Raw genomic sequence first — 23,704 nt, forward strand, 5'->3', positions numbered from 1 at the left:
CGAAAGGGATTGAACAGTGCGCGAGTCCTCGCCAACGGAAGCTTTAGATCGAAAGCTGTTTTCTTTATTGCGCGTCGCAAAACTAATTATACAGGAACTGTACAGAGAGCCGGTCGATTCGAACGATTCGTTGCCGATCAACGTACACACGTATCTGTACCTAAATATGTCCTTAGGTACGTGTGCGCATAGTATAGAACGAGGCGAAAACGAAGCAGGTCGATAAATCGTTACACCGACGCGACGCCCACGCGTCTTTTCGCGTTCTCGTCGTTGACGCGTTCGCGCGTCTAGAAAGGAGAATCCGAGACGGATCCTGCGGCGTGGCGCATTGATCGTCGACTCTACTACTTACAATTAGGGGAATCGAGACGCGAGCCTCGACAGAACCGTCGAACGACCGAAGCGTCGAATTCGTTACCGTTTCACCACCGATGCAAACGAGTTGTCTTGCCCGATAACGAACTCGTCCTTCGGTCCCCGGACACTCTGGTCGAATTACGTCGATATACCGTGGGCCGATACAATTATTTACAGCTAATTGTACGTATCATACGTTTTCGTGCACAAACGAGCGAGTAGGTACAATGTCGCGAGAATGCGCAAGAACGAGCATAAGGGAACTGCTAAGGTAGGTAGGTATGCATCGCGGGAATCGCGTCAACGAAGCGGTTCGGGCAAAGAGATTTCCATTCTTTTCTCCCCGATCGCGCCCCTTTCCTCCTTTTTTACTTTCATTTCGTTGGATTTCCTCCGTCTTCCATCGTGTTCCACTCGATGTCGAACGTAGCTCACTCGTCGGTACACATAAGCGCACCATCGCGCACCATCCTCGGTATGTACCTAAGTAAGTAGTATTGCTTTCTGGCGGGATGGGAATCGAGTTAGGAAGATGCGAGCAATTTGGCGGCAGCGGTCACGTGATGCTGATGATGATAGGGTGCCTCCTGGCTCCCGTAATAAGCTTGCTGCTGGTGCTCGCTATTCCCTACGCCGAGCTGATGGGGATGTTGATAATAGGAGGAATAAGGCTGACCAACGATTCCATCGCAACTTCGCGGTTCCGTCTTGACGGTAGCTACGCTTCCGGTTGCCAACAGCGACGTGTGTCCCAGATAAACTGGTCTGTCCACCGAGCTGGACGCGCCTGCGGATGACGCCTTTGATGCTTCAATCTGATGCTGTTGCTGCTGTTGCTGCTGCTGCTGCTGCTGTTGTTGCTGCTGCTGCTGCTGTTGCTGTTGGTTGCCCTTGAGTTCTGTGAATTGCGCGAAACAGATCCGTTTCTGATTCGTGAAAGCCGAACGGAAAAGGCAGGGGTGCCGAACTCGAGAGCAGGGGGGAAAGGAACGGCGAAATCGATTGGTTTTCGCCGCGACTCACCTGTGGACGGCGAGGAGGCAGTGGACACGGTGGTTGGCTCGTGTTCCCCGGTGGACGGCCTGGCGTTAGATTCGGGTGTCTTCTTCGGCTTCCGTTTCCGCGTCTGAATACCGTCCTTCCGCATGGCCAACGGCCTGTTGACGCCGTGAAGCTTAAAGTAAAGGCCGCACGCGTTGCAGACCGGCTCGCCTTCGTTGTTGCGCCTCCAAAGAGTGGTGGTTCGTGTTCCGCAATTTGTGCAGCAGAGTCCCAGTCTCCTGGTCGCCGTCTGAAATTCCGACATCCGTTCCATACGCAGATCGATCCGCGTTTCTTCATTGAATTGCACCGAGGATTCTGGCTGCCATGTCGACGACCAACTTACCAGCCGTTTAGAAGGCTTGATCAGGGGTCGGTTCATTCCGTTCATCTTGTGATACAGTCCGCACGCGTTGCACAAGTAATGCCCGGTCCCGTCTCTCCTCCAAAGTGGCGTCGATATAGCACCGCAATTCACGCACTCGCGACCCTCGCCGAATTGAAAGTCCATTGCGGTATCTAGAAGAATGGAGAAACAGATTCGAGGGGCTGTCTCCTCTGACCCATCGACCGAACGAGCCGAGGTCGAGGCAAACGCGTGGCCATCAGGGCCTGCTCTAGAGTCTAGAAGGCTCCGACAGTGGGAAAAGAAGCGCGGCGCACGATGCACGGCAAACCACTCGACCGCGAGAGCTCTTTTCAAAGAAGCCGCTATCGTTTATCCGTTGCAGATGGCCCACCGTGCGATGCCGTGCGTTCGTCGACCAGGAAAGGAGCTTTTTTTTTTATCGTCCAGCCATCAAGCTCGCTTTTCCTCCGCGCTTTAGTCTGGTTAATATCTCGCGCTAACCTTCTCCGTTTCCCTCCCCCTATTTCTCTCGAAATCCCCCCGATCGATAGTTAGAGGAAACAGTTAAAAGTTCCTAGCCTTCCAGAGTTCCGTCGTCTCGAGGGACGAGACCAGTTCGTAAAATGCTAGTAGATAGTAGGTACGAACCGTATGGCGAGGCTCGTTGAAATCCAGCCCCATCGTAAGCACGCCAGGAGGACATCATGGCGACGTTCTGGGCGTAGAAGGGTGCTGCCGCGGCTGCGGCGAGGCTCGAGTGAGGATGTCCGGTGTGCGGATGAGCCGCGTGCGGATGCGCGTGGCCAGAGTGCGGTCCCATCGCGGCGACGGCAGCCGCGGAACCGCTGGCGTGACCCGCGAGTGCGTGGTGCGCCGCATACGATTCCACCCCATGCTGCCACGAGGCTGCAGTCTTCTCCCTTGCGTGCCATTTCGGTTCGTTTTAAGGATCCCCGGGTTACGCGATTCCGAAGTCCGAGTCGGCCAGCGTCGCTTACCGCCGACGCGACGGAGCACTCGACTTCTAACTTACCAAGCAGGTGATCCGGAACCGGGGAACGAGTGATACTGGGCTGCCGCTGCGGCCGCTGCAGCCGCTGCCGCCGTCGCTGCCGATGGAATGGTCGGCCTCGAGGAGGGCACGTAGACGGGTGCCTGCAGCTGCTGGCCGTGCTGTTGCTGTTGCTGCTGCGACTGCTGCTGGTAGTCGGAACTCGCGCCGTAGCCACCGCTTCCACCCCCGTGGAACATCCTCCCCGAGAACTAGAATCACGGCATCTGTTCGCAAGAAGGAAACGTTCGCGTTACCGCGACGCGACGGACCCCAGTCTTCCTCTGGCCTTATCGTCAGGATGTTGCCCTTGTTACGGAGAACGCGCTCCCGCGAATCAACCAGCGACCAAGGACGCGCCGCGCCGCGCCGCACCGCACCGCCAGACTGCTCGCAAACGAGATCGCGCAAACTTGCTGCTGCGGAGCGAAATCGCGAGGATAGAGGGCCAAAGATGCCAAAGAGACGAGATCGAGCCGTTGGTCGGGTGGTTCCTTGGGAGAGAGGCGCGCAGTCGCCGGTGTGGCGGGCCTAGAGGGTCTTTGACGACGAGAATGCCGGTGGGGAAGAGAGATGAGGAACCGAATGGACGGAGATGGAGGAAGAGCGAGACAGAGCGCGCAGACGCGTCTCCACCTTCGAGGCGCGACTCTGCTCCGAGCGTAGAGTCCAAGATACGGGATAGCGGCCATCGCGGCCACGAATAAGATCCGTGTAGGCGGGACCAAAGCTCTGTCGCTCGCGGCACCCTCACCGCTGCCGCGACCGCGACCGCGACCACGACCGCAACTACAGCCATCACAGGGGTCGATCGCAAACCACTTAGGTAGCGGAGGGACAATTCGAGCGTAAACTGTCTCTAATGTGCCATTAATTGATCGTCGGGAAAGGACGGTGATCGACACCTGCCCTTCCTACTTGCAGCGTGCATCCTCTCCTCATTTATCTGTCTCACCCACCCTGGATTCTATCAGACGAAACCGTTTACGGATCCCGAGCGAAGAAACCAGTCGCGGGCGTTTGCCTACGATCTCGTGGACATCGAGCCTGCAAAGCGTGGCGTTCGAAGCCGAGAGGTCACGTTCCCATCCTTGATCGATATCGGGAACGCGACACGTGTCACGCGCCGTATCCACGAAATCGTTTGTCGATTGCTAGAGATCGTCGCTCTCGTCGCGATCTAGAGGCGGGTTAACAGATCCGAGCGACGGAGGAGAGAAGGTCTTTAATGGGAACCGGTTAGAAGAGTATATAATCGTGTTTCGGCGTTGGAACGGCCGCGGCGCGGCGCCGGAACGAAGGGGCATCTGGCGCCAGCTAGACCTCCGCGTTTGGATCACGCATCCGTGGCTGACGCGCCGCCGTCGCCACCGCCACCCGCGCGCACCTCCTATCCTTGCCACTGTTCGTCCGTCGAAAGTAGACGGGTCATGGGAAAGCGACCAAAAGCGGTCTCGGCAAGTGGTCCAAATAGCCGGGCCGGCTAAATCGGTTTATCGACAGGTCGCGAAAGTACTTACACAGCCGAGATCGCGTATACCGCTCTTCGATACAGATCCCGCTAATGGAAATAACGTTCCCCGTCCAATGTCTAAGAGTTTTTTTTTCTTCGGCTCTACCCGTCTCGGCTCGACCGTGTACGTATAATCGCTGTCCCACACAGGTTCAGCTGCCCTCGAACGAGTCGAAACTAGACGAGACGAGACGAGAGGAGAGGAGAGGAGAGGAGAGGAGAGGAGAAGAGTGTAGGCTTGAGGCGAGGTGAGGCGAGGCGAGAGAGGAAACGAAACAAGAGTACCGATTCTCTACGAGCCTAATTAATTGCTTCGGACGTCTACCGGTTCTGTTTGAAACTGGCCCGGTCCAGTTCCTCTCGGTCTTTTACGAGGCGCTTCCCGTCCCGGTAGGTACCTACTTTGAGGAGTTTCCGCTTCGAGGGAAATCGTCGGCGTCCTTTCGATGCGGACGGGAAGGGATCGAAATCGACGCGAGGCGACGCGACTAGTTTCGATCGAAAGTCAAAGTCCGGTGGCGATGGTGCGAGCCGTTTCCCCTCGGCTCTGTCGCTCGTTCGGCTCGATTCCGAGGCGCCACGGCGCCGACCGCGTAGAAGGGTTTCCTTGTAGGTCTGCCACAGCGATGACACGCACACACCAACAGCGATTCTAACAGCGAGTTTATCCCTTCGCACGCGAGCGCGGCACTCTCGCTCATCTTTCCTGCGATGCATTCGAAAGGAAAACGCCGGGCCGAGCCGCGCTGCGCGTTATCCGATTACTTCCGGCCAATGTGGGTTCCATGCATTACCATATAAAAACGCGAACGAAGCGCGTTCGTTCGAGCGCGCGTCGTTCCTGTCGACGGCGCGGCCGCGATACCTCGCGACGCTTTATCTCTTCGCAGGCTGCGGTGGAAATCGCGTGACGCGCGACTCTATACGCCGGGCTCGGTTCCGCGTTAAACGAGTTCCGGTCTCGTTGTCCACGGGTGACTCGCGCGCCAAATCGCTCCAGCTCGCCCCAAGTCGCGCAGCAAGCGTGTCGGACAATTTTGTCTCCGATTCAGCTTTCTTCTGGGATTCTTCGTTTCCCCGAGTTTGTCTATACCGGTCCTACCTGATCGAGAACTACCGGCCAGCAGCCACCAGGCCGCGTTATGCTAATTACGAGCGCTCGTAAAGAAGAACGATAGGTAGATACCTACGCGCGTCATCCTCGGAACCGCGAAAACGGGCTAGAGTTCCTCGCGGCCAAGGTAATCGTGTCGCGCGTTTCTTGTCTCCTCTCCGTGTCTTCTGCCCCCTCGCTGCCCCGTACAAAATAGTTAGGTACAGATACGAACTAACCGGCTTTTTCTCTTTCACCCAACGTTCACCAGAGAACGGCGAAGGAAATGAGAGAGAGAGAGAGGACGTCACTTGCGATCAGAGAGCGACTGAACGGTGTGGATGATCCTTTCTTTCGGTAACCTGATACCGAAGATGCAAACGGAAGATAAGATTCCTCGGCAATTGCGCTCCGGTCGAGTTTCGGCACGCGCCTTTCGTGCCCCTTCTACCGCTACCCGTTGACAGGCACGCGAGCTTATCCGCATCCCGGATCTCGGCTGGATCCTTCGTCCAATTCGGAGCTACCGTTTCGCCTGAAAATCGCCGCGTCCAGTCACGAATAGACCGGATCAGATGCAGCTGAATTTCCGCGCGAGCTATGAGAAATCCTCTGTTCCACGCAGCGAGATAGCCCGGCCGTTCCTGGTAGATGTTGGACGGTGCGGTTTAACGTCCACGACGTTACGTACGACTCGAGTGGGTCGATGCAGCGCCGATCCGGTCGTTGGCATAAATCCTCGCGAATTAAATTTATTCGCGCTTATGCCGCAGCGAGCGTGACGCCTGAACGAAGCGTAGGTACACGGGGAACGGTGAAGGAGCGATAGAAGAGGCGAGAGAATGTTCGCGAGAGAGAGAGAGAAGATTAAGCGAACGAGGATGCGGGAGAACGGAAAAGACCGCGAGGAAAGAAGAGAGAAAGGAGGACGGGCTCGTACCTGCGTGGCAAGAATTTCTGCTATATAGTACTTGGAACCTCAGCTGCCATGTGGCAATACCGGGGAGTTTGGATCGATTTTACAAATTAATGGAATCGGCGCGGCGCGTCCATGCGCGTAGGTACCTGCTTGCGCAATAGCACCGAACGGTTCGCAACTACTGCTCGGTTTATCGGCGACTCTTGGCTTTTTATTGTCCGACAAGGGACGTCGCGCTGCAGGAGAAAACGAATCTGGTAATAAATTTGCGCGTCGAGCGCCGAGTGGAATAGCGGACAGATAGCCGCATCCGGGGCATCATCGTAAGCGCGAGCCATTAAGCGGACTTGCAAAAATCCGTGCCGCGACGACCCATTTTTCTTTTTTCAACGTTCACTGTTCCCTCGTGAGCGCTACTCGCAAGCCACTGCCTCTGCTACTTGCGTAGGTATTGGTATACCTAAGAACTCGGCAACACGGTTCCGTGATTCTTAATTGAGAATTTAAAAGGATAGCCGTTCGGCGGTCCAGTGACGAACGAGCCGACAGAGAGAACGAGAAAGAGAGAGGGTGCTTAGGAAATTCCACGAATAGTTTCCGTGTGTCGACCACGGAAAGGTGCAGCTCAAAGGTGACCGATCTCGGCCAGCATTCGGCACCGCGGCTGCGAAATCTCTTTGTAGAATTTCCAGCGGCCGGGAAAAAACGGCGGGGACGAAGGAAATCTGCGCGGAGGCAGAGAGGATACCGGGATTTCAGCGGTAGGTATGCGAGCGGGTTGTCGAGCGCATTTACTTTCCGGAGTAGCGCGCGTTGCTTTTACGCCCAGGCTCCGACCGCACTCGACATCTTACTGCCCAATTATTATTCAGCGTTACCAGCATTCTCGAGTTCGGTAGGTACTCTATCGGGTAGGGGGTAACGTTTAAGCTCGAAACCAGTCCGCAAAATTCTTACGGGATTCGGAGAGGAGTAGCGGCTAACGCTTCTGAGTTTCCGCGCGTCCGAGGTAAACGAGATCTCAATCGCGCATACGGAATAACGAGGCGAGCTCGTAAGTACTGCAACTGACGACCGTACCGCGCATCTATAGGTGGATATGTATGCACTGTTCCTTACGGTTGTGCTCGCGCTCGCGCGCTCGCTCATGCACGGCGTACGAGTCTCTTTCTGTTCTGTTCTTTGCTCGCGACACGAAGCGAGTCGAGTCGAGGCGAGTCGACTCCAATCCAGCTCTCTTCTCTCTTGGCGTCTCGCGCGCATCGCCCTCCCGCTCTTTGCGTTCTCACGCCGACTCGTTGCAATTACTTTTCCTCCCTCGACCGTACGACCGCGAGACGTTTCCCAGCCTTTGCCTTCGCGACCAAGCCCCTCCAGTGCTCTCGTACTGTCGCCGCTTTTTCTTTAACGTTGGTTCGCGTGAAACTAAAGCAAACGAAATGAAATCAGAAAAAAAGAAAAGGAGAGAACGAATGAGAAACGAGCGTGATCCGTGACACCCGGTTTGCCTACTTACGCCTACTTTAAACGACGGGAACGGTCGCTCGTATCCGAGAATCACGTTTCCAGTGAAAACCAACCAAGCGAACCGTCTTGTCGCGTAGCATCTCGCAAACTGACGATTCCATCCTACCTACCGGTCGCGTCAAGTTCCGTGATCCGTTTCTACCGGACGGATACGTCGTGGTCGTTGCCCGTGCCAAGCTGACAATGAGAACTGACAATAGGTACGCGCAATCACGACTGCGAGCGCGGAAAGCAACCTTAAACTCCGCATAGGTGACGCGGCTGTGCGGGTATCCTCGATAACAGATAAGAGCGGTTCCTTGCAGCGATTCAAATGTTTATGAATCATAGCGCGGCCACTCTCGTAGATTCAGTGATTTTTGCCCAGCCACTTTGCGCCGGGAACCGGCTAACATCTCCTTCCTGTAACCTCGCTATTCACTCGGCTCTAAAGGTGATTTATGCATCCAGCCTCGGGAGCGTCCCGAGCGTCGCGTCGCGTCGTCGCGAGAAAAGCACCCGCTTGCAATTACACGCACAAAGAGGCTCGCGGAGCTGTGCAGGTACTATAACGTGGGCACATTCAGCAATCGGCTCGGCAGATAGCTGAAGCTAACCGTACCGCAGGAATCCGCTTGAACGCGTAGGTTCTCGGTCGACTCTGAAACTGAACTGCCTGCCCCCTACTCACTGCCGCAAGGAAGTTGGCCGCGAATTCGACGACGCTTTAATTTCGGAGCTTAGGTAAACGGGCTCTCGGCTCGACTTCCGGTTTTAGCGTTGGAACACGACTTTCCAATAAGGTTGTCGCCGGCTGCCGACATCTTCGGCCCCGTTTACCTCCGAGGCGAGACACCGTCGCGGTCGTTCAGGTACGAGGACGTTCAGCTTTCGTCGTGTCGCGCCGCATCCTACACCCCTTATCTCCGCCTTTATCTTCAACTTTATCTCGATCTTCGTCGTCCTTCTCCTCGTCGGCCATACCTACGGCCGGGAGGATCTACAATTATTGCAGACTTTCGCGGTGAACGCTAAACCTGCTACCGTACGTTTCCATAACGCAACACTGTCCTGGAACATTGTAATCCCGCTGGAAGGTACGAGCGCCATTTTACGCACATCCACCACCATCGCGGTTGCTCCCTTCATCCCCGAATCTATTAAGTACATTGGGCCGCGCCGGCAGGATGGCCGGATGGTCGGATAGCCGGCCGACTATAACAGTCCATTATAGCGAGCCCTCCTGTCATTAGTTCCCCCATCAACTCGATTCCCATCGATAGCAGGGGGTCCTCGGTTTATGGCCTTTCAGCGCCACCATCCTTTCTCCCCGGTATCCTCTGGGCCCTTGGCGCGGCGTCCCTCGCTCGGCGATTGCGCGACCCGCACCCTCCTTTTCTCCTAAGTAGTCTAAGTAGATACGTATGCGGTGGACGCGACCCGCTGTCCTCTTCTCTGCGTATTATGTACGCTCGAATTCCTAGTGCCAAGCGATGGCAATCAGGATCCAACAGGGGTAGATCCCATACCCGAAATTTAAAAAAATTCTGAAACTTTGCGAACACCTAGGGGATTTATCTTCCCGATTACAACGGAATTTTTCTTTGCTGCCCAAATTCACTCGAGGGGGTGAAATTAACCCCTGAATATTCGGCTGTTTTCCGATTTTCTGCTGTAACTCGCGAATTGTAAGAGATAGAAAGAAAGTTCTAAGACAAAAGTTACTTCCTTTAATTAAATCTAGCATGTGGTAAAAAATTATTTTATATATTCACGAGTTATAACGCAAAATCGGAAAATATCCGGAGTTTCAGGGGTCAATTTACATCCCCTTAGAGTGAATTTGGGCAGCAAAGAAAAATTCCGTTGTGATCGGCAGGAATTTCCCTACGTGTTCGCAGAGTTTCAGAATTTTCTGAATTCTCTGGCTCGGGATGTTCCCTTGGAAGTCGAAAATCGGCGCAGGTAATTATAATATAAAAGTTGCTGCAGCTTGTCGCCTCTCGTGTCCCTCCGCGATTCCTTTTTCTGTCGGCTTCCCTCGGGAACAAGGTTTCCGCTGGTCGCGGAGCAGCCGTTCCCAACTCTCCGCTGCGCGCATTCTTAATCTCCTCCAGCGAGTGGAATCGAGGATCGACCGTGCGGAGCGAACGCGGCCGCGCTCCTGGTCCTTTGGAGCACGGCCAATCCGAGACTCAAACGCGAGCATTGTTCCTGATCGTCCCCCGCGTTGGAACGGGACGTTGAAACGTCTCGGTTGAGAAGCACGGTCGGTGTATCGGCAGGCCGTTGTCTCTATACTCCTCGAGGGCGCTCGATCAGCACCAACACGCTCCGCCGATTCGATCCGATCCACGTAAGCGCGTTCACGCACGAGAGACTTACACAGAGGCACGCGGGACCAGCCGCTCGACCGGCCAGCCGGCCCGGCCGGGCCGGCCGACCAGCAGACCTGCAGACCACTCAGCCAGAAAGCCAGAAAGCCAGAAAGCCGCATAATGCATGCGCCATAATAAGCGCGCGGCATTAGAGCTCCCTTAAGAGCGGCTAAAAAGTTTCAGACCGTGGCCGTGCCATTTTTTTGCAGGCCATAGCCGTGGCAGCCGAAGCAGTCGACCCGGCCGTCCTCACTGGTCCCGACCACTTGGTATTTTCTGCTCGCGCGTCTCGCGATATCGCTTGACTCTTTGCGGTTTCGTGGCTTACAAAACTGCCCCCACCCAACCCCGAGGAGTTGAAGCCAAACGCTCGGGACACTGTCCACCTATCTCGCCGACTCGAATCGAAACCGTTCCATATCCCTGTCGGTGCACGTTCGCGCGATTCGTTCCACTAGCGGTAAAGCGAACAGTGATCCACTCCTCGAAGCGAGGAACGAATCAGCGGTCAATCTCTCGCTGGTGTGCCTCGTTCTTGCGCCAACTTTTACGATCCCACTGTAGGAAAGTGCGTTGCCATTCGGTTAAATAGTGGCGGTCGGTCGACGCGTGTTGCGCGCGCATTCTGTTACTCGTCCAGTTGCCGCAACCCGCCAATAGAATCTTTCGCTCGGCGATCCTACCCCTAAGTACGCCGATCGACTGGCAATTACGCTCGGTCCCTCGCTATTTTGGTAGACGAACCACTAAACACGTGGCTGTTCTCGAGGTCGATAAAGGGGAGGTGGAGGAAGAGCAATAAGCGAGGAGGGTCCGCGCCGGTATCGGTATCGGTCTGAACGAGTAAAACGGGCGGACGAGCGAGCGAGACCGGTAGCGAGCAGGCTACGGGACATACGCGCGATCCAATTATCCGGTCGGTCTCCGAGCAGATCGCGGTCGCGGTTATCATAAATCAAGATTAACGGTCAGGAAGATTTTCGCCGTCCAACCGGTCGTGAGTTTCGATTTTTAAAACCCGAATATCCGCGTCCAGTTGGTCTCGGTCGAGAGCTGTGTTGGGCGCGCGTTGCACAAGAGCGAGAAGAAGGGACGCGCGTGCATACACACGCACGCGCGCACAGTGGGAGGGGGAGAGGAGAAGAAAGGGGTGGAGAGCAAAAGAAAATGATCGATTAACGTCGATGCGTTAACGGGTTAAACGTATTCGCGATTACGCGATAATTCACGATTTTTTCCGAGCCGCAAACTGGTTTGGTTCTCGCGGGAAAAGAGCGGCTTCCTGCTCGGCGACGGAACGCGAGCAGATTCGCGGGGATCGAAGATTTTCGATCGTCGATCAGACCGTGCGCGCATCGCCGGCCGATCTCCAGTATAAACCGGTCACCGACCGGACTCGAACGAGTTACGATAAATCGTGAGTAACGGCCGGCTGGAAGGATTCGCTGCCGGGTTCGCGTTAATTTTCTGTTTGTTTTCTAATTAACTTTGAGAACGCAGCTTTCTGCTGGCGCGGCTCGCGATCGCGCCCGTATTCGTTCCTCCGTTTCTTCGTTTCTCGGTTCGTTCATTCGTTCGCTCGCTCGTTCGCCCACTCGCGCGTAACCGTGTTGCCGCGAGTTTCTCAGGATTATAATTCCTGCTCGTTTCGCGGATTGGATAGCCGTTCAGTAAATTCAGTAATTAAGATACTAGCAGGATTCAGAGGATAATACAGCGTGGCGATTTCACGCGTCCGATCCTATTCGCGGGTAGCTACATAGTGAAGGCCCCGACGAAATTCTACCATCCGAACAAAACTTCAAAAATCAATCAGCTTTGCTCTGATGGTCTAACGTCGTCCCAAAGAATATCGCCAATGCGCCGCGAGCCGACGCCTGTTTGTAATTTCCGCGAACCGTTTAAAGGGCGAGCAGGATACCGATGATTTTTCCTCGCCTGAATCTAGACCGAAACCGGTCAAGCGTTGGATCGCGGCGTATACCACGAACACGGCGTGGCGCGGCGCGGCGAATAAATCCTCGGTATGGCGCGAGCGGGTAAGATTCTCGCGGATAGTAGGTACTACGATACCTTTACCTTTATCGTCCAATTAACGATAAAGATTCGTCGCATTTATACGAACCAGATCGGGAATTACCTCTCCCGGGCCGAGACATTACGATTATTGTCCTGGCTAGATGCGACCGCGATTTTATCGCTCTTCCACCACGTCCCGCGGCCAAGTTAATCCTCCGGCGCGGCGCGGCCTACCCGCTCGTAGTGCCGATCACCGCACCATCTCGTCCTACGCCTCCGCTTTTTACATTTTCCTCGGCGCCTCGGTCCAACTGTGTAAATACGTACCTACACGCGCGAGCTTTTTACGTTTTTTCGGTCAGCCGCATCGACGCTGCGCTCCGAAGTTTTTCCGCGTTTGCGATCGTTCGCCAGCGACTTTGTACCTAGTCCGTAGGTGCATACACACGGGTGCGTCGCCTCGCGTCGCGCGTGTCGCTGGCTTCGGCTTGATCGTTGGCGCGAGGAGCGCCCTGCCGGCTACGGTCGATTTTACCGTTAATCGAGTTACGCAATCGCGATATATCGAAGCTAGCCACGCGAAGCGCGTGCCTCGCCGCATAGCTCCGCGATATACCTGGATATAGTAGGTACCGCAGAAACTGACGACCAGAGAAAGCTCATCTCCGACGGCAGAACAACGTACAAGAGCAAGATGCGGATTGCCGAAATTTTCGACGGAAGTTGAGCCGGCTCGTTTATCGCGCCGCACAGTGCGGTGGGAGACTCTAAAAGTTGGCGAGAAATCGAAATACGAAAGAATGTTTGCGTAGCTGATTTTTTATCAATGGTACAGCTGAAGTGTGTCCGCACAATAGAACGCACAGTGGCTCGCATTAATTTTCGGGCACTTTTTAAAATCGCGTAACTTTTTTAGAATTGGTCCAAACGACTTGAGTTTTTTTTAGAAGCTAGAAGGATTAGTTTGCTAAGTGACGCGTTTCGCCGTTTTGAAAAAAATGCATTTGGTCGGAATAGAAAAAAAAAATTGTAAAGGTCGTTTTTTTTAACTTTTTTTTGTGAGCCTGTAATGAAAATTCAAAAAACCCGTTTGTAGATTGAAGTAAGTTGTATACGTGCCTAAAATTTCATCAAAATCGGTTAACGTTGCTAGGAGCTACAAACGTTTAAAGATCGCAGAATAAGGTCGGGAATCCCTGATTTCGGGAATTTTCGCAATTCTCGACCTTATTCTGCGATCTTTAAACGTTTGTACCTCCGAGCAACGTTAATCGATTTTGGTGAAATTTTAGGCACGTCTACAACTTACTGCAATCTACAAACGGTTTTTTTTTAATTTTCATTACAAGCTCACAAAAGAAAGTTTAAAAATCGACCTTTACTATTCTTTTCGCTATTCCAACCAAATACATTTTTTTTTAAAACGACGAAACGCGTCAGTTAGCAAACTAATCCTTCTAGCTTCTCAAAAAAACTCAAGTTGTTTGGACCAATTCTAAAAAAGTTATGCGATTTTAAAAAGTGTCCGAATATTAATGCGAGTCACTGTATATCCACAGCCTGCTACAACTCTTCCTCCCTTACCCGAGTCGGTTAAAAACAGTTAGCCGTAGAAACTCTATTATATGTTTATTCAAACCGATTTATCAAACGATTTTGTGTAGCTATTTGTTTGCGTTTACTGTGTTATAAACTTCTGTTTCGCAACGAAGCCGTCAATTTTAGATGCTTGTTTAACTACCTTCTGTTGTTACACGTTTGTGGCAAGCAATACCTTCATAAAGTTTCATTCAAAATTGCCTCGTATAACATTAATTACCATGGCTGATCTACACAAACAATTAAACATTAAGTATACTTCCAAGTCTGACCAAGCATTGTTGCTTGCACATTTACCATCTCCGGTTATCAAAGAACTGAGATTAACTTCTCAGATTCTGCTCGATTTTGCTCGCATCCCTAAAATTTCAAGTTATTCAAAAAGGGTTGCGAGTTCATGAAAATACTGTCTTCTTGCAATCAGGATATTTCAACTCACTTTTTATTAAGTTCAGATCCCGTAATAACCAGCACGAGTCGATTACCCCCCAAAAATCCTGAATCTCTGGCCAAAGAAGCTTAAACTTATTATCGCCTCCAGTCGTAAGTCGCGATGCTCATGCTACACCGTTGCAGTCTGATAACGAATATAATGACAGTGATACTAGTCCACGCGATCATTGACATGATCACTGCATTGCCGTATAAAAAAAAAAATAAAAAGGTTTCGCAGATTGTGTTATTAAATACGTACAAAAATGTATTAAATAAGTTTAAAAGAGGAATCTTTTGTTTTATATACTTTAAAACAATCGTTTTCGCTTAAGTTATTGAATTAACAGAAGTTTTTCGCGACACCTATGAATTGACGCGAAATTTTAGGGTCTTTCACCCCACTGTGCGCCGCTCAATCGCCCATCGATGGACCGACGACCGCGGCGCGCATACCGGCGCGATATAAACGTCGACTTTACCGGCAAATGCGCATCGCGTTCGTTGGCGTGTTCGCGATATCGCTGGTATGCCACCCGATACGCGTTTTATCGTACGTATCGTAATTCCTATGCTCTGATTTAAACTATCGCGAGCCTCGAGGGAAAGAGATGCGACCAAAAGGCTCTTCCGGTCCTATGCCCCCACCAAACCCCTATCTTTGCCCGCCGTTTCGATTTCATTTCCCGCTCGCGTGGCGTCCTTGTTCTCGCTTCTCGAGGACGAGTGCGCGCCAGTGCACTCACAGAGATTTGCGCGACGACACCGACTAAAAAGGCGAGCAGCATCGATCCTCGAGCCAACCAATTTCTCGTCGCGTTGGTTCGCGAGACGGTTTAATCGTGCGCGCAATCGCTCGGAGAAATGCCGCGCGTCTCTCGCGCTCCGACAGCCCGAGAAGAAGAGCGCAATTAGCGGCTGGCTATAATTTAAGCCGGTTCAATTAATGCATCTGCCGCGACGACGAGGTCGGCACGTTCGCTCGCTCGCTCGCTCGCTCGCTCGCTCGCCTATCTGGGAGCACCGAGCGTTCTCTGACCGTGGCGCGCATTTGGTCTGAGCCCTCGTCGGTAATTAACGCCGCGATACGTCGTCGGTAGGTTCGTTAAACCGAGCTCGGCTCGGCTCCTCCTGGCTTTTTAATTTGTCCCATCGTTTCGCTGCCGCGAAACACACCCCGGCGCGGCTGGTCCTTGACGATTGGCCGGACCCTACACCGTTCCTGACGCGTCTTGCTTCCTTCGCGGACTTCTCCTCCGCAGCTCTCGAGATCCCCGTACCGTTCCGCGGGCAACGCGTTGGTGCCTTGGTAGGCGTCGAGGGAACGGTGCGCTCGGCGAATTTGATTGATCATTGGGATGCGTTCGCGGGAGTCAAAATTCATCGCAGTCGGTTGGTGCACCGCGGCCCGGAGTCGGGTGGCTTCGCTCGTTTCCTCGCAGGAATTTCATCCTTCCGAGGATATCCCCCAGCACGCATTTCCCGCCGTTCGACTATTCCAAGCGTGTAGGGTAGACCGGGTCGTATCGGATGAAAATAAGAATTTAGTCGATAATTCTTACATCGCGATAGAAACGAGCAATAGCACGTTAATGGTTTTGAGTCATTGTTTGGAGCTGGCGTACGTTTTCAGCGACACGGACGCGTGCGAACGTTACAATTTTGGTCCGAATCTAATCTGCAATTTCGTATTTAAAATAAAAAGTAAGCTGGAAAATTCCAATGTGTTTATTGTTATTAGAGTGCACGGAGCCCAAGTTTAGTATTTCATGTCTTTTAGACTATTATATCATGATATGTTTACGTAATCTACACCCTTTGAAATACTTATATACAGGGCTAATCGGATCGCGTTACTCGGGGTGAATCTTTACCCTTAACTGGTATCCTGGGGTCGCTCGTGACCCCAAGCACCCAAAGTTCGATGTACAATTTTCGGTTGTCTAAGTTGGTAAACTGAATTTCTAATTAATTTCATAATAATAGTTTAACTTTCTACGCTTCTATTATTTTCTACATTACCTAAGATGAAAATATTCATAGTGGCTGCTCTAGTGTCGACTTTACAAATTTCTGTGTCCTTTTTTATTTGGGGTCTGCCACGACCCCGGTATACCAGTCACGTTTGCCAAAAACAGTATACCAGTTAAGGGTTTATTTTCATTTGAGTATTTTTGTGATTATAAATATGATAATTGCTAACGATGTTTACAGATGGTTCGTACGTGCATAGAAAAGAGCAATCAGGGATCATGGTGTCCAAAAAAAGAATGAACGAATCTGTGATGAAAATTAAATCTAGAGAAACGACGAAAAATTAAATAAATTAATGGTCTTAAGAAGATGGCATTGTATTTACTCTGGTGAAGAATTATTTCGTCCACTTTCGGAAGATTATCTGAGAAGAGTGGTGCCACGAGAACTGTGCCTAGAGGCGGCAAAGAACGACAATATTCTTCCGATCTGTGTGCTAAGCAGTATCACTTAACTTCACTGTGATTAAATTACATTTGTTCGAGTTGATTCTAAAGATTTTGTTATGAAAATTTCAGCTTTGTTCTCAGAAATTCATGGGTTACCCGATTCGCCCCAAGTTTCAGGGCGAATCGGATATTCCTCCCTTTTTGGTTTTATCTTTGCAGAAGAAACATTATTAAGTTCCATTTTACTTTCTATTATAAATCTCAAAGCCAGAGGTGTACAGGCCACGAATACACAATAAAAACTTAGTTTTCCAATGTTTGACTATTCTTTTTTTACCGTCAAACGCAAAGCGATCCGATTCGCCCCGGTCTACCCTACCTATTCGGTCCCGAGAAACCGCCTAGCGACAGATTCGCGTTCGCTCAGTCCGCTGGTCGCGAGCGGGCTGGTGGATCGACTTAAAGTCACGACAGCTACGCTGTACAGTTATATCCTGGATCTAGGATGGAATGGTTCGCGCGCGAGCAACTCGAGACGTCGGCGGCAGCGGCGGTGGCGGCTTGGCGCGGCAGAGAGGTGGAGAAGCAGGAGGCAAAGGATCGCGCATCCCAGGAGTCGTGTAACTGACGCACACGCGACTGTGTTAGGTTGGAGGCCGATCCGCTCCGCACCGCAGTCCGCACCGCGGCTGTGCGTGCGTGCCGGCGAGTACGCGAGCGCAAAGAAGGTGTTTGCATTGGCCTAGTGGCGAGGCGTTCTCGCTGCTTAAATTAATTACCTCGTCCTCCGACGTAACGGGTCTTTGGCCGACGACGCGCGCAAACTTACTCGCCGGCCGTTTCGATCGCTCGATACGATTTTATCGGATTTCAGCCGGAGTTTACGCTCGCTTACCAATCGGGATTATCTCGGACGATCGGCCGGATCGTAAACTCAACTAATCGCTTCTCGCGGCACACCCTAGCCTTCCTAGCCTCCGTAACAACGAGCCGCCAACCACCATCCGCGATCCACGATCTACAATCCACCCGTCCTTCCTTCTCCACCTCCAACTCGAACGCAACTCGCGGCCAAAACCGCCTGTAATAATTTTTCACGCCGTCGATGTCCAAAACACTTCCCTGCCGGATCGAATCCAGATCTACTTATAATAGCATCGTTCACACACGTAGGCATATAGTTTCACGATTAGGTACTGCGCAGTGAACCAGGCAACCCTCTAACGTCCCGCGAAGCCACGCTGTCCACAATATCATCGTTGAACCGTCTTTACCCTGTGCTCTACCTCTGCTTCCTTCTCAAATTACTGCCCCTCGTTCGTCCTCCCCTTCTCCCTCTTATTCTTCCTCTGAATCTCGGAGCGCGTGTTGGACCGAGTCGCGAGCGCGTCAATTACGAGCCCGCGATCGTTATTTAAGAAGGCGCGTCGGAACGATCCCGCAAATGACTCGCCGCCTTATAACGCGCTTGACGCGAGCCCGCGCGCGCCTTCCACCGAGCGTTTGCTATTTAGCAAGATTGCGCCAGAACACCACCCGGCGTACGTACACTCGTAAGTTTCCCCGCACCGCGCGATACATCACGACTCAGCAGCAGCAGTCGACGCTGCTTGTCCTACAGCTGCATCGCTGCTGTTGCGTACCTATTCCGCGCAACTGCAGCAACGTGACCAAAGCTTTCGCTAGATCGGCTACCGGGGCAGGTTTACTGCTATTTTCGGCGGGACGGACAGAAACGCCGGGCGGCTAATTGCGGATGAAAAGATAGGGGCTGCGCGTTATTGCAGGGGAAAAGCTCGGGAAAGGTTGCATCGTCGCGCGTCGGTGGTACCTAGAAGAGTGGAGAGTGAGAGAGACAGAGAGGTGCCCGAATACGCGCGTGATAAATTACGAGACTCCTCCTATTTGTGATCTCGAACGAGCCGAGAGATCGTTTCAGATCTTATCGATCCGACGGCAGACAGCGTGGCAACGTCATTATTACAAGAACCCGTGGCGATCGTTATCGATTCGTAAAAGCATTAACGATCGTTTTACGATGCCCGATAAACACGACATTCGATAAACGCGTATCGTACCGAAAGTGAGCGCCAATAAAAATATCTATTCGATATGCGAAATCGCTATTACGGTAAATTAAGCACGCTCCGCGTTTACCAATAATACGAACGCGCTCGCTTCCCGCTATAAAGCGGGTATGAACCTACGCGGAGTCGATCGGGGAGCATTGTTGCCTGCAGCTACTACGTTTCCATCGCCCCGTCATCGACGAGCTTCGCTCTCGTTCTCGAGAATGCCTCCTTGCATCTATCGCAATAGGTATCTCTATGGTTGAACCAGCGATTTTACGCGCGATAGCGCGCGACTTCTTATCGTTGCCGTGCACTTGGCTCAGCGGTCCAAGTCCGCCGCGGATAGATACCTGCTCGGATCTCGAAAGGGTGGTGAGAAAAGAGACGAGGCGCCGCGCCCGCGCCAGGCGACAACCAATTAGGCCTAAAAACCGGACGAGTGTCTTTGTAGGTTGATTCTGTCGCAGCCGTAGCCGCAGACGGCGCCACGCCGTCGCTTCAATGGAAAGCCTCTCGAGAACCGATCCCCTTGCGTCACAAGGGTGCTACGACTCTCCCTCGGAAACGAACGCGTCTCCTTTACGCCACTTGGCCTCTCGTCGTTGCGAACGATCCGACGCCGCTTTGCCTACTTGCTCGCCGCGCAAGTCCGGAAGACACATTTCGTATCGGCCGCGGCTGCTCCGTGATACGTTATCGCCTGGCCAACCGATTGTTTGTTACCGCTCGCTCCGCATCCGCTTTAAACTAGCCTTCCCTATTCGCAAGGGGCCACGCTTTCTAAATAAATGTCACTCTTCCCGACGCACCATGTACCTAACACTGTGCGTTACGCAGCTACTGCGACCCTCGAAATAGCGCACGGACAGTTCCCGCTATCGTTCAGACTGATTACAGAAAGAATGGCGGTGCCGGCATGTTTCGATCTATCGCGATAGCAGCACCTATTTAAGTAGTACTTACGATTTATCGGTTACCATTTAACGAGCCACGGGGTGGGTTTCGTCAAGGTTTTCGCCCTTTCGTAAGATCGCGATTCAATGATTTCGACAGCTGCTATCTATCTGCTTATGGAACCACCGCTAGGCAGGCTATTCCCTAAATCCCTACTCTTCCAATGCGCGTTTCTTGACAGCCGATGCACGCCCCGTTGCGTCGTTCAGCACCGGGGCGAATTCGAATATAACGGACGCGCGATCGGAAGCTCGTTAGAGAAGCCGTTAACCCGATTAACGAGGATACCTACCACGCGACTTGACGCGCTTCGCGCCAGCTACCTCCATCGTTGCGAACGTTATCGTTAATTCGCACCGATACCCGAGCTGCCCGAAGATAACAGCCCGTATCCTTCCGACGCGGCGCGGACCCGGCCACTAGCTCGTACCTAATCGTGACATTTCGCGCATAATTGACCGGTGTGGTGCGCTATCGTGGCCACGTACTTGGGTACGCAAACTTTCGTTTCTCCCTGCCTAAAGTTGATTCGCCACGAGGGCCGAGAATAGAGCTGACCATGTACTTACATGTGATCAGTCACCGAAGCTCCACATAATAACGATTTAGAGCAGGCTCGACGTGTTTCCGTTCCGTTTCCGCTTCGCTACGACTCGTCCGCACAATCCACCAACGCCAACGGTTGATTTGCTCCGCTGATTTAGGGGAGTATTAAGGAATCCAGCTCGCTTTCGCTCCACCTCTCCTCTGCTCGTCACTGTCCCTCTTATACTTTTCGTTCTTTACGCCCTGCGAGGTACGACTCGCGGAACTGCGTCACCGTTCCACGCGAATCCTTTCCACTCGGGCTCGATCATCGGATCGGACAAAGCTGGCAACTCGCGCGACGCGCACTCGTTCCTGAGACCGCGGGCAAGTTCGCGACGCATCAACACCGTCGTCGTCGTCGTCGTCGGCAAACAACTTTTCTGCCGTCTGACATTCTCATGAACTTTTCCCGTAACACTTTCCTTTCTGGGACGCACACGTTCCCGTCACTTTGCCGTACCACCTACTTAACGGACGCTGGTTCGCACAAGTGCCGACGATGGTATCCCTTGGTGAAGATGACAGTGCGAAGGTCGGTGGCGGCGATCAAGCTTCGCTCGAAGCGAGGGTCGAAAGATTAGGGGGACGGACGATGAAGAGGGCTTAGGATTAAAAGCTGCTGCGTATTTGGTACAGTAGAGGGAAGGAAATGCGGTGGGAAGCGTACAGTAGGGCCGCGACACTATCTACAGTCTATACCTACAGCATAGGCTGGTGAAACCGAGCGCGGAACTACTTCCAGAACGCGGTGCAACCGGTGACTGAGGCTTCGAAACTGCCCTGGACAGTCACCTCTTGCGAGGCAGTGGTCCGCTCGGCACGCGGAGAGAGGGTCGATGGAGTCGCGACTCAGATGCGAAGTCAGAGGCGCGGGCCCAGTCGGAGGCGGTGGTGGAGGCGGTGGCTAAGGCGGGGGCGAAGGCGGAGGCTGAGGCGGAGGCGGAGGCGAAGTAGCCGAACCTCGACGCGACGGGCGAACCAGACCAAAAGAATCTCTATCGACTGCGCTCCTCGCGTAGAATCACCGGAGGAAAAATACACGGAACGAGTTAGGAACGAGATAGGAACGACACAGCAGCGAGACGAAGAGCAAGGTAGGGATAGAAATCGCGCGGTCCAAGCTACGGAGCGAAAGGCGGTTCGAGGCGGTGCGCCGCGTGAGCTCCCGGAGGCGGGGCTTCGACGCCCACAGCCTCGAAGGGCGCCAAACCACCGAGCCAACGATACCGGGAACCCCTCAGACACGATTCGCTTCCACGGCAATTTTCATAAAATCTTTTTTACTCCACCCCGTACGCCAACAACTCGAATCTCCCTACTCTACCCTGCCGCATTGTCGAACCCTGTAATGTTCGCGCCAGATCGAGCACGGATAAGCCGTGTCCGAGGGCGGCTCGCTGAATTCTACTTCTTCGATATACCTATCTTGGAAAAATCCGCCTTCCCCTGCGTGACTAACTTATGTACGACCTACGGTTATACACGTTTCGCCCCCTTTTCTCTCGTTGGACGCTTTATACTTTATAGCTACACCCTGCAACAGCTCTATCCTGCCCTCGCCAGGCGCGGCGATCCCATTAAATCTCTCTTATGCTTCCAGAGCTTCGCGACCCAAGAACGCGAACAATCGAACGCATGACCGCCCGTGTCTTCCGCGAGAAACGTTCCAAGCGAGCGGAACGCGACGGAGCACGCGCGCATTTCGCGCCACTTAACTCTAATACAATACGATCCCCACTATCGGCAAGCCGGACGTAGCGTGTCGGGTAGAGACCCCTGCGAACCGATAGTTATCGCAACACCGGAAGTTGCTAGGTATCTAGGGGGAACCCGGGCCAGACCCCCATGCCCTTTCTCGCACGCACCCGCGTTTTCCGCCCGAAATACCCAGCTTTTCCATTTTCAACGTCGCTTAAACTGTCATATATCGGTACTTACTTAAGATCTGGCCGAATCGTTTGATCCGTATCGGTTTCGGGGTCTCATGGACACTCTCTCGCCACCCTCCTTTCGGCGACTTCACGAATGAGGCGGTAGATAGACAGACCATGGACGAGCAAATTCTAGCCGGCTAGCGGGACGGGGCGGCGGAAAGAAAAAGAAAATACGGCTAGGGGTTCGGTCTACCCCCTATGCGGAGCAGACGTGGAGGACGAAAAAGTTTCCGCGTGGAATGCCATTCTACTGGCCGCAACGCGAAAACGCGGGAGAGACGGCCGAGCACATTTCTACCCCCTCGAAACCACGAAACACTAAATACTTAGATAGGTATGTAGAGAAACGCGTCCGCTGTTGATCTATAGGGACCGAAGTGGATTCGAGAGTCGGTCCAACGTTCGGACTGCCAGGGCACTGCAGGCAGCGAGAAAAGATAAGGGGAGCGAGCGGTGGCGGCGATCGGGTCGTTGCGGGCGGACAGGAGGACTAAGAAAGGGGGAGGAGGGTGGTTAGTGTCTCCGAGAAGCTCCGAGAAGCTCCGAGAAGCCGAGCCAGTCTATAGAGTATAGCCGGCGCGGGACCGAAATTATCTCGGCGAACGAGCGAGCAACTGCTTCCAGGAAAGAACGAGGCCTGTGTTGGTCACCCTGTAACATGCATTAGAGTCGGTCGCCTCCACTTTTGTTTCCCGATTTTTTTCCCTCTCCTCCCACCGCCACCCTCCTCGCGATGCATTTCTATCGTCGACGAGTCGCAACGGGCCACCGGATCGTCGCAGGCCAATTAACTCGCGCCACGCCTCGTCTCGCTTCGTTTCGTTCCCTTTTGCTTTGATCGAAAAAGCTTGTCCAGAGAACTCACCGCGAACCTTTTCCGCGGCGCGGCTCGGTTGCTGGGAATTCGCCCGTAGGAATCCGCGACGCGCCGTGCAACCCTTCGCGGTTCTTCGGCTCCGTCGGCGTCGCGTCTCTCGACGAGATTCGATCGACTGGCCCTCCCCTACACTGACTTGAAGAGAGAATTGCGTTCTGCCTCCTCTTTCTCCACCGACGAAGGCTAAAGACCGCTTTTATCGACTCGATTCCCTCGAAATTTACGACTACCCCGCTGAAACCTTTTAGCGAGAAGTTTGCGGTACGTAACGTCCTCGAGGTCCACGAGCCGGCGCGGCGGCGACGAATAACAGCCGAGTTGAAATACGTCGACGCTCGGCGAGGATGCCCCAAGCACGCTCTCTTCCTGTACCAGCCCCGCGCGCGGGCCACGAAACATTCGAGGGCGCGAGCGCGATTTTCCGCGGCGGGACTGCCGCAGCGGACCGAGTAGCCGGAATGCTTGGTAACGGTTGTAACCGAGGACCGATTATCTCGTCTGGATGGTTGACTCGGGTAAAATATGGCTGGTGCAGTTTGTCGTTAAGTAACGGCGAAGATAGGCGTGGCGCCGCGCCGATCAGAAAATTGGAGGGT

General features: G+C 53.3%; 1 protein-coding gene across 4 annotated transcripts; it reads right to left on the reverse strand.

The window, feature by feature from the left end:
- Positions 1-42: 42 nt before the first annotated feature.
- LOC143377523 (uncharacterized) lies at positions 43-21,690 on the reverse strand. 4 transcript variants are annotated; one of them, XM_076828839.1, is made up of 6 exons: positions 20,279-21,678; positions 2,784-3,028; positions 2,399-2,670; positions 1,748-1,920; positions 1,384-1,651; positions 43-1,258 (listed from the first exon to the last, which is right to left on the reverse strand). In XM_076828839.1, exons 2-6 carry the CDS (start codon positions 2,999-3,001, stop codon positions 885-887), a joined length of 1,305 nt encoding a protein of 434 aa, XP_076684954.1. In that variant the 5' UTR covers positions 3,002-3,028; positions 20,279-21,678; the 3' UTR covers positions 43-884. The 4 variants fall into 4 exon arrangements, with proteins under 4 accessions (XP_076684954.1, XP_076684952.1, XP_076684951.1 ...); XM_076828837.1 differs by having other exon boundaries at positions 1,384-1,920; positions 2,784-3,013; positions 20,279-21,690; XM_076828836.1 differs by having other exon boundaries at positions 1,384-1,920; positions 20,279-21,689.
- Between the last annotated feature and the right edge of the window lie 2,014 nt (positions 21,691-23,704).

The sequence above is a fragment of the Andrena cerasifolii genome, chromosome 16, assembly GCF_050908995.1.
Source record: "Andrena cerasifolii isolate SP2316 chromosome 16, iyAndCera1_principal, whole genome shotgun sequence".
NCBI lineage: Eukaryota > Metazoa > Arthropoda > Insecta > Hymenoptera > Andrenidae > Andrena > Andrena cerasifolii.

Coding starts and splice junctions, on each gene's coding strand:
- LOC143377523 (XM_076828837.1), bottom strand. CDS start 3,001: ATGTTCCACGGGGGTGGAAGCGGTGGCTACGGCGCGAGTTCCGACTAC. Junction 1,921..2,398: donor TCAACGAGCCTCGCCATACG/GTTCGTACCTAC, acceptor CCATTCTTCTAG/ATACCGCAATGGACTTTCAA. Junction 1,259..1,383: donor TGCCTCCTCGCCGTCCACAG/GTGAGTCGCGGC, acceptor CGCAATTCACAG/AACTCAAGGGCAACCAACAG.